General features: G+C 43.5%; 1 protein-coding gene across 15 annotated transcripts in view; it reads right to left on the reverse strand.

The window, feature by feature from the left end:
• PXK (PX domain containing serine/threonine kinase like) overlaps window positions 1-12,857 on the reverse strand; it is a 93,217-nt gene that overhangs the window by 35,987 nt on the left and 44,373 nt on the right. For all 15 annotated transcript variants that reach the window (XR_009213593.1, XR_009213592.1, XM_058439089.1 and 12 more), the window contains 2 exons: window positions 8,668-8,854; window positions 416-493 (listed from right to left, as the gene is read on the reverse strand). Coding sequence is in view for 13 of the 15 variants with exons in the window: in XM_058439089.1 (XP_058295072.1) it covers window positions 416-493; window positions 8,668-8,854 (265 nt within the window). In the remaining 2 variants the exon portion in view is untranslated. The remainder of the gene's footprint in view (window positions 1-415; window positions 494-8,667; window positions 8,855-12,857) is intronic.

The raw sequence follows: 12,857 nt of genomic DNA on the forward strand, positions 1-12,857 counted from the left end.
ACTAAGTAATCAAGAAAAATTAGGTTTGGCAATATTATTCGCAGCTACATAGGCACAAGTAAAAGAACCATTTGATAACGTTGACACAGTAAAGGCTATACTTAAAAAGAAACAGTAATTGAAGAAATTATTCACGGAAAAGGCAGGAAAATAGCACTTCAGTTTAGATTTAGTGAAAAAGATGAAGAAGGAATGGTGTTTCTGAAAGTTATTACCATCCAAATCCTTTGATGGGGCTTTAACCAAGGTTCATTAAGTATTAACAGTTAACAGCTGTATCCTCAAGCTGTTGGGATGCAAAAAGAAAAAGTCACCTGCATTTAAGCATGTTCCTGGGATACATATCAGAAAGCATGACTAAGGATCCAGTTCTGTGATCTGTCTTTTTAACAGAATGAGCGTGCCAATGTCTCACCTATGTCTTTCAAAGGTTCCACCACCTCCCACTTTGGTTCTGATCGGAAGAACATGGAAACCTGTTGTAAGGCAATCTCTGCAAAGACATTTTAGAAACCCATTAGTCAGACATATCAGGAAAGGGCCATATGCTGAAGATATTATTCTTGTAAATAAATCCTCATACTCTATGACCTTTTTTAAAAACTTAATTACCAAAAATAATAATAATAATAATAAAGAAAGAAAATAAACACAAACTAAATGCAATGTGGGATTTTAGATTGCACCCTGGAATAGAAAAAGCACACTAGCAGAAAAACTGGTAAAATCTGAATAAAGCCTACAGTTAATAGTAACATTACTAATATTCACTTCTAGTTTTGATAAATGTGCCATGGTTATATAAAATATTAACATTAGGAGAAACTGGGTGACAAGTAAATGGCAATTTTCTGTACTATCATTGCAACTTCTTTTGTTTAGTTTTGTTTTTTGGTTTTTGAGATAGGGTCTCACTCTGTTGCCCAGGCTGGAACTCAGTGGCACAATCACAGCTCACTGCAACCTCAACCTCCTGGGCTCAAGTGATCCTCCCACCTCAGCCTCCCGAATAGCTGGGACTACAAGCATGGGCCATCACGCCTGGCTAAATTGTTTTTGTTTTGTTTTGTTTTTTTTGAGACGGAGTTTCGCTCTTGTTACCCAGGTTGGAGTGCAATGGTGCGATCTCGGCTCACCGCAACCTCCACCTCCTGGGTTCAAGCAATTCTCCTGCCTCAGCCTCCTGAGTAGTTAGGATTACAGGCATGCGCCACCATGCCCGGCTAATTTTGCATTTTTAGTAGAAACAGGGTTTCTCCATGTTGGTCAGGCTGGTCTCGAGCTCCCGAACTCAGGTGATCCGCCCACCTCGGCCTCCCAAAGTGCTGAGATTACAGGCATGAGCCACCACACCCGCCCAACGTCTGGCTAATTTCTGGTGTGTGTGTGTGTGTTTTTTTTTTTTTAGTGACAAGGTATTTGCCATCTCACCCAGGCTGGTCTCAAACTCTTGGCTCAAGAGATCCGCCCATCTCGACCTCCCAAAGTGCTGGGAATACAACCATGAACCACTGCACCCAGCCCACTGCAATTTCTATGTAAATCTAAAATTATTCTAAAATGTAAAGTTTATTTTAAAAATTATTAATAATGTGAAAATGTATATTTTTCAAAACTGGAAAATCTAAAATATGTAATCTAGCTGGTCTAAGCCAAGAATTCAATATATGCACCAGACCACAATCCAAGCCCAAAACTCAAAACATGTTCTAAAGTCAGCTGGGAACAGTATTTAATGTTGCTCCAAGTACTATTTATCCCATCTGGAATTATAGCTTTCATCAACAAAAAAGTGATTAGCCTTAAATATATACTAGAAATAAAAGCCAGTGTACAGCAACAACATGGTTCTATTGTGGAAAGTCTCCGAGTGCCTGTTTACTGGGAAAAAAAAAATCCATCCTCTTTTTGTGTTCATTTATCATGAAAATGCTTCCCCCTTTTAAGAAGACAATGAGAAAGGAAGTTCTTTAAAATTCTCTGCATTAAGAAATTATGAAAATAGCTGTGCTTTTACATTTCCTGTAAAAAGCAACATCTGTAATTTGCCATTTCCCCTCATTGCAGTGAGTAAATGAAGCCACTCCAGATCCTTGAAAGCAAACAGCAATCCTCCAAATGCACTGTGGAATTTCACTTCTGCCTAGCATTAACTACATTCCAGGGAGACTGGTGAGGCATGAGGGATTCAGTAGAAATGCTCTCCATGTGTCAAAATGACCTTGTTTGGAATTCACATGTCAAGAGCTTGGCAAACAATATCATTTGGATATATTTTATAGTACATTTTGAGTTAAGAGATCAGGGAAGAAAACAATTTACTAGCTATCTGTTTACTGACTCAATATGTAAAGTGTCAATGGCATCTACTCAGAAGAAAACATGTGATGTGATGACCAAATACAAAACTGGCTCCATTCACATTTGTTCTAACTACCCCGGAGTGTGACAAACCACCTGGAAGATCTGGGTGCAGCAGAAACACACAGACTTTCATTATCAACACTGGAAACTTTGTACCTCTTCTATAATTCACGTTAATATAAAGTGTTTTTAGTATTTCCAAAGTAACTCGAACATAAAGAAACTTAAAAGGAAATTAAGTGAAAAATCATTCATATCAACTTTGAGAAGGAGCATGAAAAATAATTCTCTAACGTGTACAATGTCATTCTAAAAGACTGACAGTGACACGGAATTCCCTACAAAATCATTATTCAGCAATATCTACTGTATGCTAATATGTGCCATACACTGTTTTAGGAATAGGGGAAATAGCTGTGAACAGATGGAACATACTGGATTTCTCACTGATAAACTGAGGACTGTGAAATAGCTTTCTTCATTTACGGGGAATTGGAGAAAGGACAATTTCTTCCCACTGAACTGTGATTTACTGTCAAATAAACTGCATGACTATCATGTGCCAAATAATAACCCCCTCCTTCCACAGACTCGGGCAACACATTTCAACCTTAAATATCTACTCCTTTACTTAGAAGCCTTTACTGGTTCCCCACTTCCTTGCCCAAATCAAGACCAAACTTATAAACCGAGTGTTCAACCAACCTCTGGCTTTAACCTACCTTTCTGGCTTTATCTCCCACAGTGTGTGGGGTCTCTCTGCACTCTGAGATTTGCCTACCATGGCCCCTAAAGACTGGCCTGCCCCCACTCCCTCAGCATTTTCCATCTGGCCCAGACTCAGCCCAGATGTTCTGCTCCATTAGCCAGGACTCTCTCCCTCTCTCCTTCTTTCTCTCCTCTGTACACTCTCAGTGCTCTATGTGTCCCTCTCTTATGGGATTACCTGCGAATGTCCTCTATTAGGGCTACTCTCTTCCACTAGACTGTATGCTCTGGCTGGAAGGGTAAAGCCAGGATATATCTTCTCAAGCTGCTCTGCCCAGAGCACTGGCCACTGCCTCTCGGCCTGGCTACCTTCTACTCACCCCTCAGATCTCCATGTAGGAATGAACTCTTCCGGGAAGCCTTCTTTCAACTTTAGGTGTGGATCATCCATGCCCCCGCCCCCTTCCCCAAGGTGCTCCCTTGGCAGAGTAACATTTACTCTGCCACAGCCATCACCTGTCAATCTCCCTGTGTAACTGTCATGGAGTAGGAAGTGGGGGAATTATTCTTTCCTCCTGGCTGTATACATAGCACCTAGCACACAGTAGATGCTCAATAAGTATCTGATGAAGCAGGAATCAAGGGTTCAATTGTGTTCAGCAGATGTGGAAACTCTCCCATTAGAACATGAAATCCATGAGACGGAAGGCATCTGCCCTCTAGTTCTGACACAGGAACTGACTGACATATGTGGAAAAACTGCATGCTCAGATAGTGCTGATAAACAAGCTGGAGACAGGAAATGGAGAGCACAGCCTTCAAGTCCATCCTGTGCTTCCCACAGAGCTCAGTTGTACCAGGCGCCCCCAGTGCGAGCAGTCATTGAATTCCTCGATCACAGCCCCATGGAATGACTGCAGGGAACAAACACTGACTCCTCTAGCACTGGAGCTAGGGTCCAGACCCCTAGTCCACTACAGCAGGTTGCACTGCAGAGAGGCCTGCAACCTCACCAAATACCCTGCTATTGTTCTAAATATAGTCCTCTTTCCCCACTCTCTCCCTTTTTATATCCTAGAGGCCACTACTGTCCTACCCTTTCAAGGGATTCCTGGGGCTTTAGGCCTAAAAGGGGAACTTCAGCACTCCCTGGTCTATTCCCCCTCCCCAGCCTCTTGTTTTATAGGTCAGGATGTGGGCCCACAAAGAGGAAATGCTGCTAATGACAAAGCTGGGACCAGGATACAGGCCTCTTGATTTCTGGTCCAAATGACTTTTGCGTGGACATTAAAACCCCCTTACTCCACCGGGCGCGGTGGCTCATGCTTGTAATCCCAGCACTTTGGAAGGCTGAGGCGGGCAGATCACGAGGTCAGGAGATCGAGACCACAGTGAAACCTCGTCTCTACTAAAAATACAAAAAATTAGCCGGGCGTGGTGGCAGGCGCCTGCAGTCCCAGCTACTCGGAGAGGCTGAGGCAGGAGAATGGCGTGAACCCGAGAGGCGGAGCTTGCAGTGAGCCAAGATTGCGCCACTGCACTCCAGCCTGGGTGACAGAGCAAGACTCCATCTCAAAAAAAAAAAACAAAAAAAACCCCTTACTCCAAGAGGGTATAAGGACTGAGGCAGTAAGATGGCTACAGTGCAGTGAGGCTTTTAAATTATAGAAGTACTTTGTTAAAAAGATGAATATTGTAGGCCAGGCGCAGTGGCTCATGCCTGTAATCCCAGCGCTTTGGGAGGCCAAGGTGGGCGTAGCACGAGGTCAGGAGTTCAAGACCAGCCTGGCCAACATGGTGAAACCCCATCTCTACTAAAAATACAAAAAAGTTAGCTTGGCGTGGTGGCAGGTGCCTGTAATCCCAGTTACTCGGGAGGCTGAGGCAGGAGAATCACTTGAACTGGGGGGCTGAGGTTGCAGTGAGCCAAGACCACGCTACAGCACTCCAGCCTGGCCAACAGAGTGAGATTCCGTCTCAAAAAAAAAAAAAAAAAAAAAAGGTAAGGGGGATATATGTGTGAGATAGATTCTCAACACAAACTTCTCAGGACCAGGAGATACCTGTTTTCCCTGCACAACAGCTGGCCCTCAATTAGACTTTCTAATTCAAATGAACACCTCACAACTCCCTCACAGAAGACCAAGGGTCTACATTTCCTTTCTGAGGATTGGCTCTTCTGGAGAAAACCTGGAAAAGAAAGAAAGGCCCAGCAGCCCCAGGCTGGGGACCCAGGGAAGAGAGAAGGAAGCTGCCAATGTCCTGAGAGCTCCTGGTTAGCCATCCCCTGGGAGCAGAATGCCATCACAGTCCCCCTCCAACAAGGCACCCTCACCCTCCATCAGAGCGAGGACCAGGAAAAGTGCTCTGCTGATTCTGGCCACCACTTGAACACAGAACTCAAATCCTGCTGAAATGAAGCTGGGTGGTGACTGCAGACCATGTGGAAAATGAGAAGAGGTGGAGACATTACCCACATTAAAAGGGAAAAGTGGGCCAGGCACAGTGGCTCATGCCTGTAATCCCAGCACTTCGGGAGGCTGAGGTGGGCAGATCATTTGAGCTCAAGAGTTTGAGACCAGCCTAGTCAACAAAGCGAAACCCCCTCTCTACATACAATTTAAAAATTAGCTGGGCATGGTGGTATGCACTTGTAATCCCAGCCACTCAGGAGGTTGGGGCACAAGGATCACTTGAACCCAGAAGGTCATGGCTGCACAGAGCTGGGATAGCGCCACTGCGCTCCAGCCTGGGCAACAGAGTGAGACCCTTGCTCAAAAAACAAACAGGGAAAGCGGCCCTGCTTAGAGAAGTGCCACAAAGTGAGAGGCGTGCAGGGTATGTTCTGTGGGCCATGCTGTGAGTCTCGGGAATGGTCCTGTCAAGCTGGCATGGAGGTGGTGGCCTATGCTTCCTTTTCCTGAAGTGGCTGGTATGTCAGCCTTGAGGCTAGACAAACTCTGAAATTTCATTCAAAGGGGGAAATAAATCAACATCTCTCTGAAAACAGCATCCATCACCTATTTTTCATTCCAGGATTGTGCCCGCTGAATAGCGGCCAGCACAGGTTCTGGCAGGAGTTTCTGGTGGTCTTTTTATATCCCTGCCCACATCTGCTTTGGAATGCTGACCCTCTACCATGCTGGAGGCCTGGGGGTGGGGAGGGGGAGTGGAGATCAAAGACAACAACAGCATGTGGGGCAGGTACAGAAAAAAGCAGAGAACCGACAACTGTCAGAATAGACAACCTTCTAGAAGCCACAGAGCATTTTAACTTAAACACTCAGACCAGACTAAAGTCACACAAATGTGCAATCCTGGCTAGGGCCCTCCCTCTCTGGGGGCCTTAGTTGAACTCATTTATGAAAAGAGAGGGTTAGACATGATACATCTGCTCTAAGATCCCTTTTAGCTCTGACCCCACGAGACTCAATGTACTTCTGGTGCCAGCTCCCTGAGAGCAAGGAACACATTTATTTGTGCCTGCATCCCCAACACCCAGCACACATCACATTTGTTGAATAAATGGCATCATTACACGTGCACTACACCTTGAAGCTTGCCCTCAGGAGAACATTAGCAGGCACTCGCAGGGAATGAGGGAGATAAACCACTGAGTGGGCCTGGGTTAGGGCTGATTTGACAAGTCAGTCCAGATGGCCTGCTGTCTGACAATTTTGGGAACAATCAAGGTGAAACACTGAGAAATGAAAGCCACAAAAGATGCTACTTTGACAGAATTCAAGCTGTCCCTAGAGCCCCAGTCCTATCTGTGGTATCTTTTCTCTTCCGTGAACAAAAAAACAAGTGGAGGCAGGAATGGAATCCTTATAACAACTCAATGCTCCATTTGGTAACTTACTGTAAGTGTGAGTTTGAAATAAACTTTCCTTCTCTTGGTTACACTCTAGAAAGGCATTTTCCTTAGCCCTGCAGAGCACTTCGGTTAGGAAATGGCAGGTACATCACAGCGGGAGGCTTCTCACGCTTTAATGTGCATGCAAATCACCTGGGGACCTTGTTAAAATCAATCTTGATTCAGGAAGTCTGGGATGAGGACTGAATTCTGCACCTTCGACAAGCTTCCAGCGATGCCAATGCTGCTGGTCAGAGAACCACACTGTGAGTCACAAGCCTCAAGGGCTGTGGTTTTCAAGCTTGGCTCCATATTGGAATCACTTGGGAAGCTTTACAGACTACAAGCTCCACCCACAGAGACTCCGATTTAATCAGCATGCACGCAGCCTGGGCATGAGAAATTTTTTTAACGCTCCCCAGGTGATTTTACTGTGGAGAAAAACTTGGTGCCTGCCAAGTAGACATCTGTTTCCCCTCTCTGAAATAGGAATATTTTGGTGAATGAATGGGTATGAATAAATAAATAAAAGTGAAATAGGAATAAAAGTGCCTCTCTCTAATTACTTCAAAAGCAGTGTTTTAAGGACTCAATTATCTGATATGGTGTATTCTCTTAGCAAGTAAAGTAACAATATCCATAGTTCCACTTAGAAAGTCTCTAAAGCATGGTTTCTCTTTAACAAATCAGGTGAAACAATGGTTTCTACTGTTCTTTTCAAAGTGACACCAGAATGTATTAAATAGTTTCTCATTCTGCTGACATCAGGCTTAGGTTATTGATGCCAGCTTTGAGTGTAATCGGTACTGGAAGAGAAGCCCTTTCAGCCATAGTACCTTGGCGGCTGCCCTGATCCAGGAAAGATTTGGAAGAGAATGACCTCCTATGCTTTGCACTGAGTAGGTCTCAGGGAGCAAACAGGAAGACACAGAAAGGACCCTTCTGAATCACTGCTGTGTTTAAAGTAAATTCCCAGAAAAAACAGAAACACACAACATATCGTAAATACAAAAACAGAGCCAAATACAAATCAGATTAAGATTATTGTATGTACAAGGTGTTGATTAGAGGTCAAAAGTAATACAAAAAATTACTGTATGTGTTATTGTGGATTAATTATTATTATTATTATTATTATTATTATTTTTTAAGACAGAGTCTTGCTCTGTTGCCTAGGCTAGAGTGCAGTGGTGCTGTCTTGGCTCACTGCAACCTCCACCTCTCGGGTTCAAGCGATTATCCTGCCTCAAGCTCCCGAGTAGCTAGGATTACAGGCATGTGCCACCATGCCTGGCTAATTTTTGTATTTTTAGTAGAGACAGGGTTTCACCATGTTGGCCAGGCTGGACTCGAACTCCTGACCTCAGGTGATCCACCCTCCTTGGCCTCCCAAAGTGCTGGGATTACAGGCGTGAGCCACCGCATCTGGCCTATTGTAGATTACTTACACTCTGTTCTGTCAGGGAAGACAATAAAGGCAAGAGTATAAGTATACATACAATAATTTCTCTTCCATATTTTTCTGTGCAGACTTTACAAACATTTTGGAAGTAAATTATTTTCTTCTTATACATCTACAGTAAACTACAATCAAGAAAATCTTAGTAAATTCATAATATGCTATAACAAATGTGTATACATCCCCATTTTAGAAAACGTTTCTCCCACATATGTTAATTCCACCAAGGGACAGTGCCTCTTTAGCCATGTGACCATAGCTCACAGATTCCTTCGCTTACCAGTGTAGTTTGCGGAATAGTTGTTTGGATCTAAAAACTTCTTAACCAGCTCACAGTTAGACAAGATATGATTTGTGGTGATCACGTTGAGATAGTTCTGAAGACCTTTCTGCCTTTCAGCTATGAATTCACGGTCCATGTTACCAATCAATTTTTTGGGAGGAAGAGGTAGACTTAGGCCTGCAATCTTAAAAAAAAAAAAGAAAAGTTACACTCATGTCATCCACAAATAAGAATCAATACAAAAATCTTGACCTATCATATTTCATTAAACCTAAGACAATGTAGATTTTAGATGCATCCTAATTTCAGTGATATAAAAATTGTGAAAAACTGCATTTAGAATTGATAAAATACTGTATTAGCATATTTTATTTTATTTTTGAGATGCAGTCTCACTATGTCACCCAGGCTGGAGTGCAGTGGTACGATCTTGGCTCAATGAAACCTCCACCTCCTGGCTTCAAGAGATTCTCCTGCCTCAGCCTCCTGAGTAGCTGGGACTACAGGCATGTGACACCACGCCCAGCTAATTTTTGTATTTTTTAGGAGAGACAGGGTTTTACCATGTTGGCCAGGCTGATCTCAAACTCCTGACCTCAAGTGATCCACCAGCTTCGGCCTCCCAAAGTGCTAGGATTACAGGTATGACCTACCACACCTGGCCAAGCATAGTAATTTTAAAACTTTATTTTTTTAATGTGCTTTTATTTTTACTAAAGTTACATAAAAACATAATTTCAAGAGTAACTCACTTTCTTAAATTATTACTGGCAGTCCCATGACACCCCTCACCCCTACCAGGTGACATAACCATTCTCTGCTCCCCTAAGATAGCCACATTCGAGTCTCTCAGCTGATCTTTTGACAATGGGGAATGCTCATACTGTCATGGCTTGATTTTTCATTTTTAGGCATTATCTGTAGATTTCCCATTATGGAAGATGAGGATTAAGTTCTCTTTCACAATCCTGACCTCATCTCACACACATCCTGTCCCTAATCCTCCTGACATCATTATATTATAATTTTATTTGGTACAATATTCACATTTACCTTAAGTAAATAATATTCACAACTGAGCTAGAGCCATACTTACTTTTCCTTTACAGCAACTTGTAGTCTTTTTTTTTTTTTTTTTTGTTTTCTATTCAACTTGAAAGTCTCCATCCAAGCCTTCTCTCAACACACTCAGATGCACAGCTGCGTCAGTTTTATCTTTTGAAGGGTACCTTCCAGAGTCCAACAACCTACTCCAAGCAGGACTGGCAGTCCCTACACTGCTGCAAAGCTGGCATCCTGGGACCTCCTTTCATCCTTATCCTAGAGATGTTTTTGCTTTTGTTGTACTAAATCCCATTTTGTATCCCCTACCTTCCTTTTTGTACATAATTCCCTTGTTTTTGGTAGAGTGTACCCCCTGTTGGCTTTTTTTTTTTTTTTTTGAGACGGAGTCTTGCACTATCGCCTAGGCTGGAGTGCAGTGGCGCGATCTCGGCTCGCTGCAAACTCTGCCTCCCAGGTTCACGCCATTCTCCTGCCTCAGTCCCCCAAGTAGCTGGGACTACAGGCGCCCACCACAACACCCGGCTAATTTTTTTGTATTTTTAGTAGAGACGGGGTTTCACCGTGTTAGCCAGGATGGTCTCGATCTCCTGACCTCATGATCCACCCGCCTCAGTCTCCCAAAGTGCTGGGATTACAGGCGTGACCCACCGCACCTGGCCCTCTGTTGGCGTTAAAAAGGAGAGCAACAGATACATTTTTTTGAAACCTTGCATATATAAGGATGTCTTTATCCTCCCCTTATACTTGATTTATAGCTAGTGTTGATGTGGAATTTTAAGTTGGGAATACATTTTCTTCAGAATTTTATTTTTATTTATTTCTTTATTTACTTATTTACTTACTTACTTTGAGACAGAGTCTCCCTCTGTCACCCAGGCTGGAGTGCAGTGACGCGATCTTAGCTCACTGCAAACTCCGCCTCCCGGGTTCAAGCAGTTCTCCTGCCTCAGCCTCCAAGCAGCTGGGATTACAGGCATGTGCCACTGCACCCGGCTAATTTTTGTGTTTTTAGTAGAGATGGGGTTTTACCCTGTTGGTCAGGCTGGTCTCGAACTCCTGACATCAAGTGATCTGCCTGCCTCGGCCTCTCAAAGTATTGGGATTACAAGCATGAGCCACTGCACCCGGCCTTTCTTCAGAATTTTAAATAAATATTTGGTTGTCTTCTAGTTTATAGTGCTGCTGTTAAAGGTTCAAGCATATTGATGCCTTTTTTTTTTTTTAAGAGATAGGGTCTTGCTTTGTCACTCAGGCTGCAGTGTGGTGGCATGATCACAGCCCACTGTCGCCTCGAATTCCTGAGCTCAAGAGATCCTGTCACCCCAGCCTCAGAAGTAGCTGGGACTACAGGTGCACACCACCACACACAGCTAACCATAATGATTCTTGATCCATTTTTTGTTGTTGTTTTCCCATAAGCTTTCAGGATCTTCTCTGTGACCTCAGTTTGTGACTTTCATGTGTCTGTTTTCATCCCTCATGCTGAGCACTCAGTCCTTTCAAACTAAAAACTAATCTCAAGTTCTTTGGCATTTTATTGTATTGTTAGGTCATTATTTCTTCCCCTCCATGCCTTCTGCTTTCTTTTACTGAAACTCCTATTTTTTCAATGTTGGACTTCCTGGACTGCTCCTGTAATTTTATCTTAATTTTCTGCTCTTTTTGTTTTGTTTTGTTTTGTTTTGTTTTTGAGACAGGTTCTCACCCTGTCACCCAGGCTGGAGTGCAGTGGCATGATCACCGCTCACTGTAGCCTCAACCTCCTGAGCTCAAGCAATCCTATCACCTCAGCCTCTACAAGTGGTGCACACCTGTAGCTGGGACTACAGATGTGCACCACCATGCCCGACTAATTTTTTATTTTGCTTTTCTTTTTTTTAAAGAGTATTTCCTTTATCTTTTAGCCCTTCTAAATAGTTGTCTACCGTTACTTTTTATTTGTAAGTATTCTTTTCTATTCTTTTTCTTCCTTAATAGCACCCTGAATATAATACCATTTCTTATCTCTCTGAGAAGACAAAAGACAATCTTTCTCAAGTGTCTAAAGCATTCTTCTCACTGCATACCTTCTGCTTCCTGATGGTTCCTTTTTTTCCTATTTGTTTTGGTCACTTTTGTGTTAAAAGTCTTTCTTGGTGAGAGTCAGGTATGAACAGGAACTGGGATTTAAGGGCCACACGTCAGAGGTATCCCAGGTCTCCTTTTTGCCAGAATTACGGGAAGATAATGTTGTGGGATGTGAGCAGTGAAATTTAGGAAAAGCAGAGAGTCCTACAAAACATATCCACAGGAAGACAATTAAAGGGCAACTTACACCAAGCAGGTGAAACTCTAACACTTCAAAAACAGATGAGGAAGAAAGTGGCAAATTTTTACCAAAGCTAAGTATTGAACATGGAGAAAAAGTAAACTAGTTCTTAGGTATAAAAATAAAGGGCTACCGGGAGCAGTGGCTCACGCCTGTAATTCCAGCACTATGGGAGGCTGAGGCGGGTGGATCACCTGAGGTCAGGAGTTCAAAACCAGCCTGGGCAACATGGTGAAACCCCGTCTCTACTAAACATACAAAAATTAGCAGGAAAGGTGGTGGGCACCTGTAATTCCAGCTACTCAGGAGGCTGAGGCAGGACAATCGCTTGAACCCAGGAGGCGGAGGCTGCAGTGAGCCAAGATTGCACCACTGCCCTCCAGCCTGGGCGACAGAGCAAGACTCTGTCTCAAATACTACTACTACTAATAACAATAAAGGGCCACCAAAATATATAAGCTAGTATCTGATCAGACTAGTTATGTCTACATACTCCTTAAAAAAATGAAGTCCGGATAGGCGCGGTGCCTCACGCCTGTAATCCCAGCACTTCGGGAGGCCGAGGCAGGTGGATCACCTGAGGTCGGGAGTTTGAGACCAGCCTTACCAACAAGGAGAAACACCGTCTCTACTAAAAATACAAAAAATTAGCTGAGTGTGGTGATGCATGCCTGTAATCCCAGCTACTCGGGAGGCTGAGGCAGGAGAATCGCTTGAACCCGGGAGGCAGAGGTTGCGGTGAGCCGAGATCACACCATTGCACTGCAGCCTGGGCAACAAGAGCGAAACTCTGTCACAAAAAAAAAAAAAAAAA

This window comes from Hylobates moloch, unplaced genomic scaffold (assembly GCF_009828535.3).
Source record: "Hylobates moloch isolate HMO894 unplaced genomic scaffold, HMol_V3 SCAFFOLD_5, whole genome shotgun sequence".
Taxonomy (NCBI): domain Eukaryota; kingdom Metazoa; phylum Chordata; class Mammalia; order Primates; family Hylobatidae; genus Hylobates; species Hylobates moloch.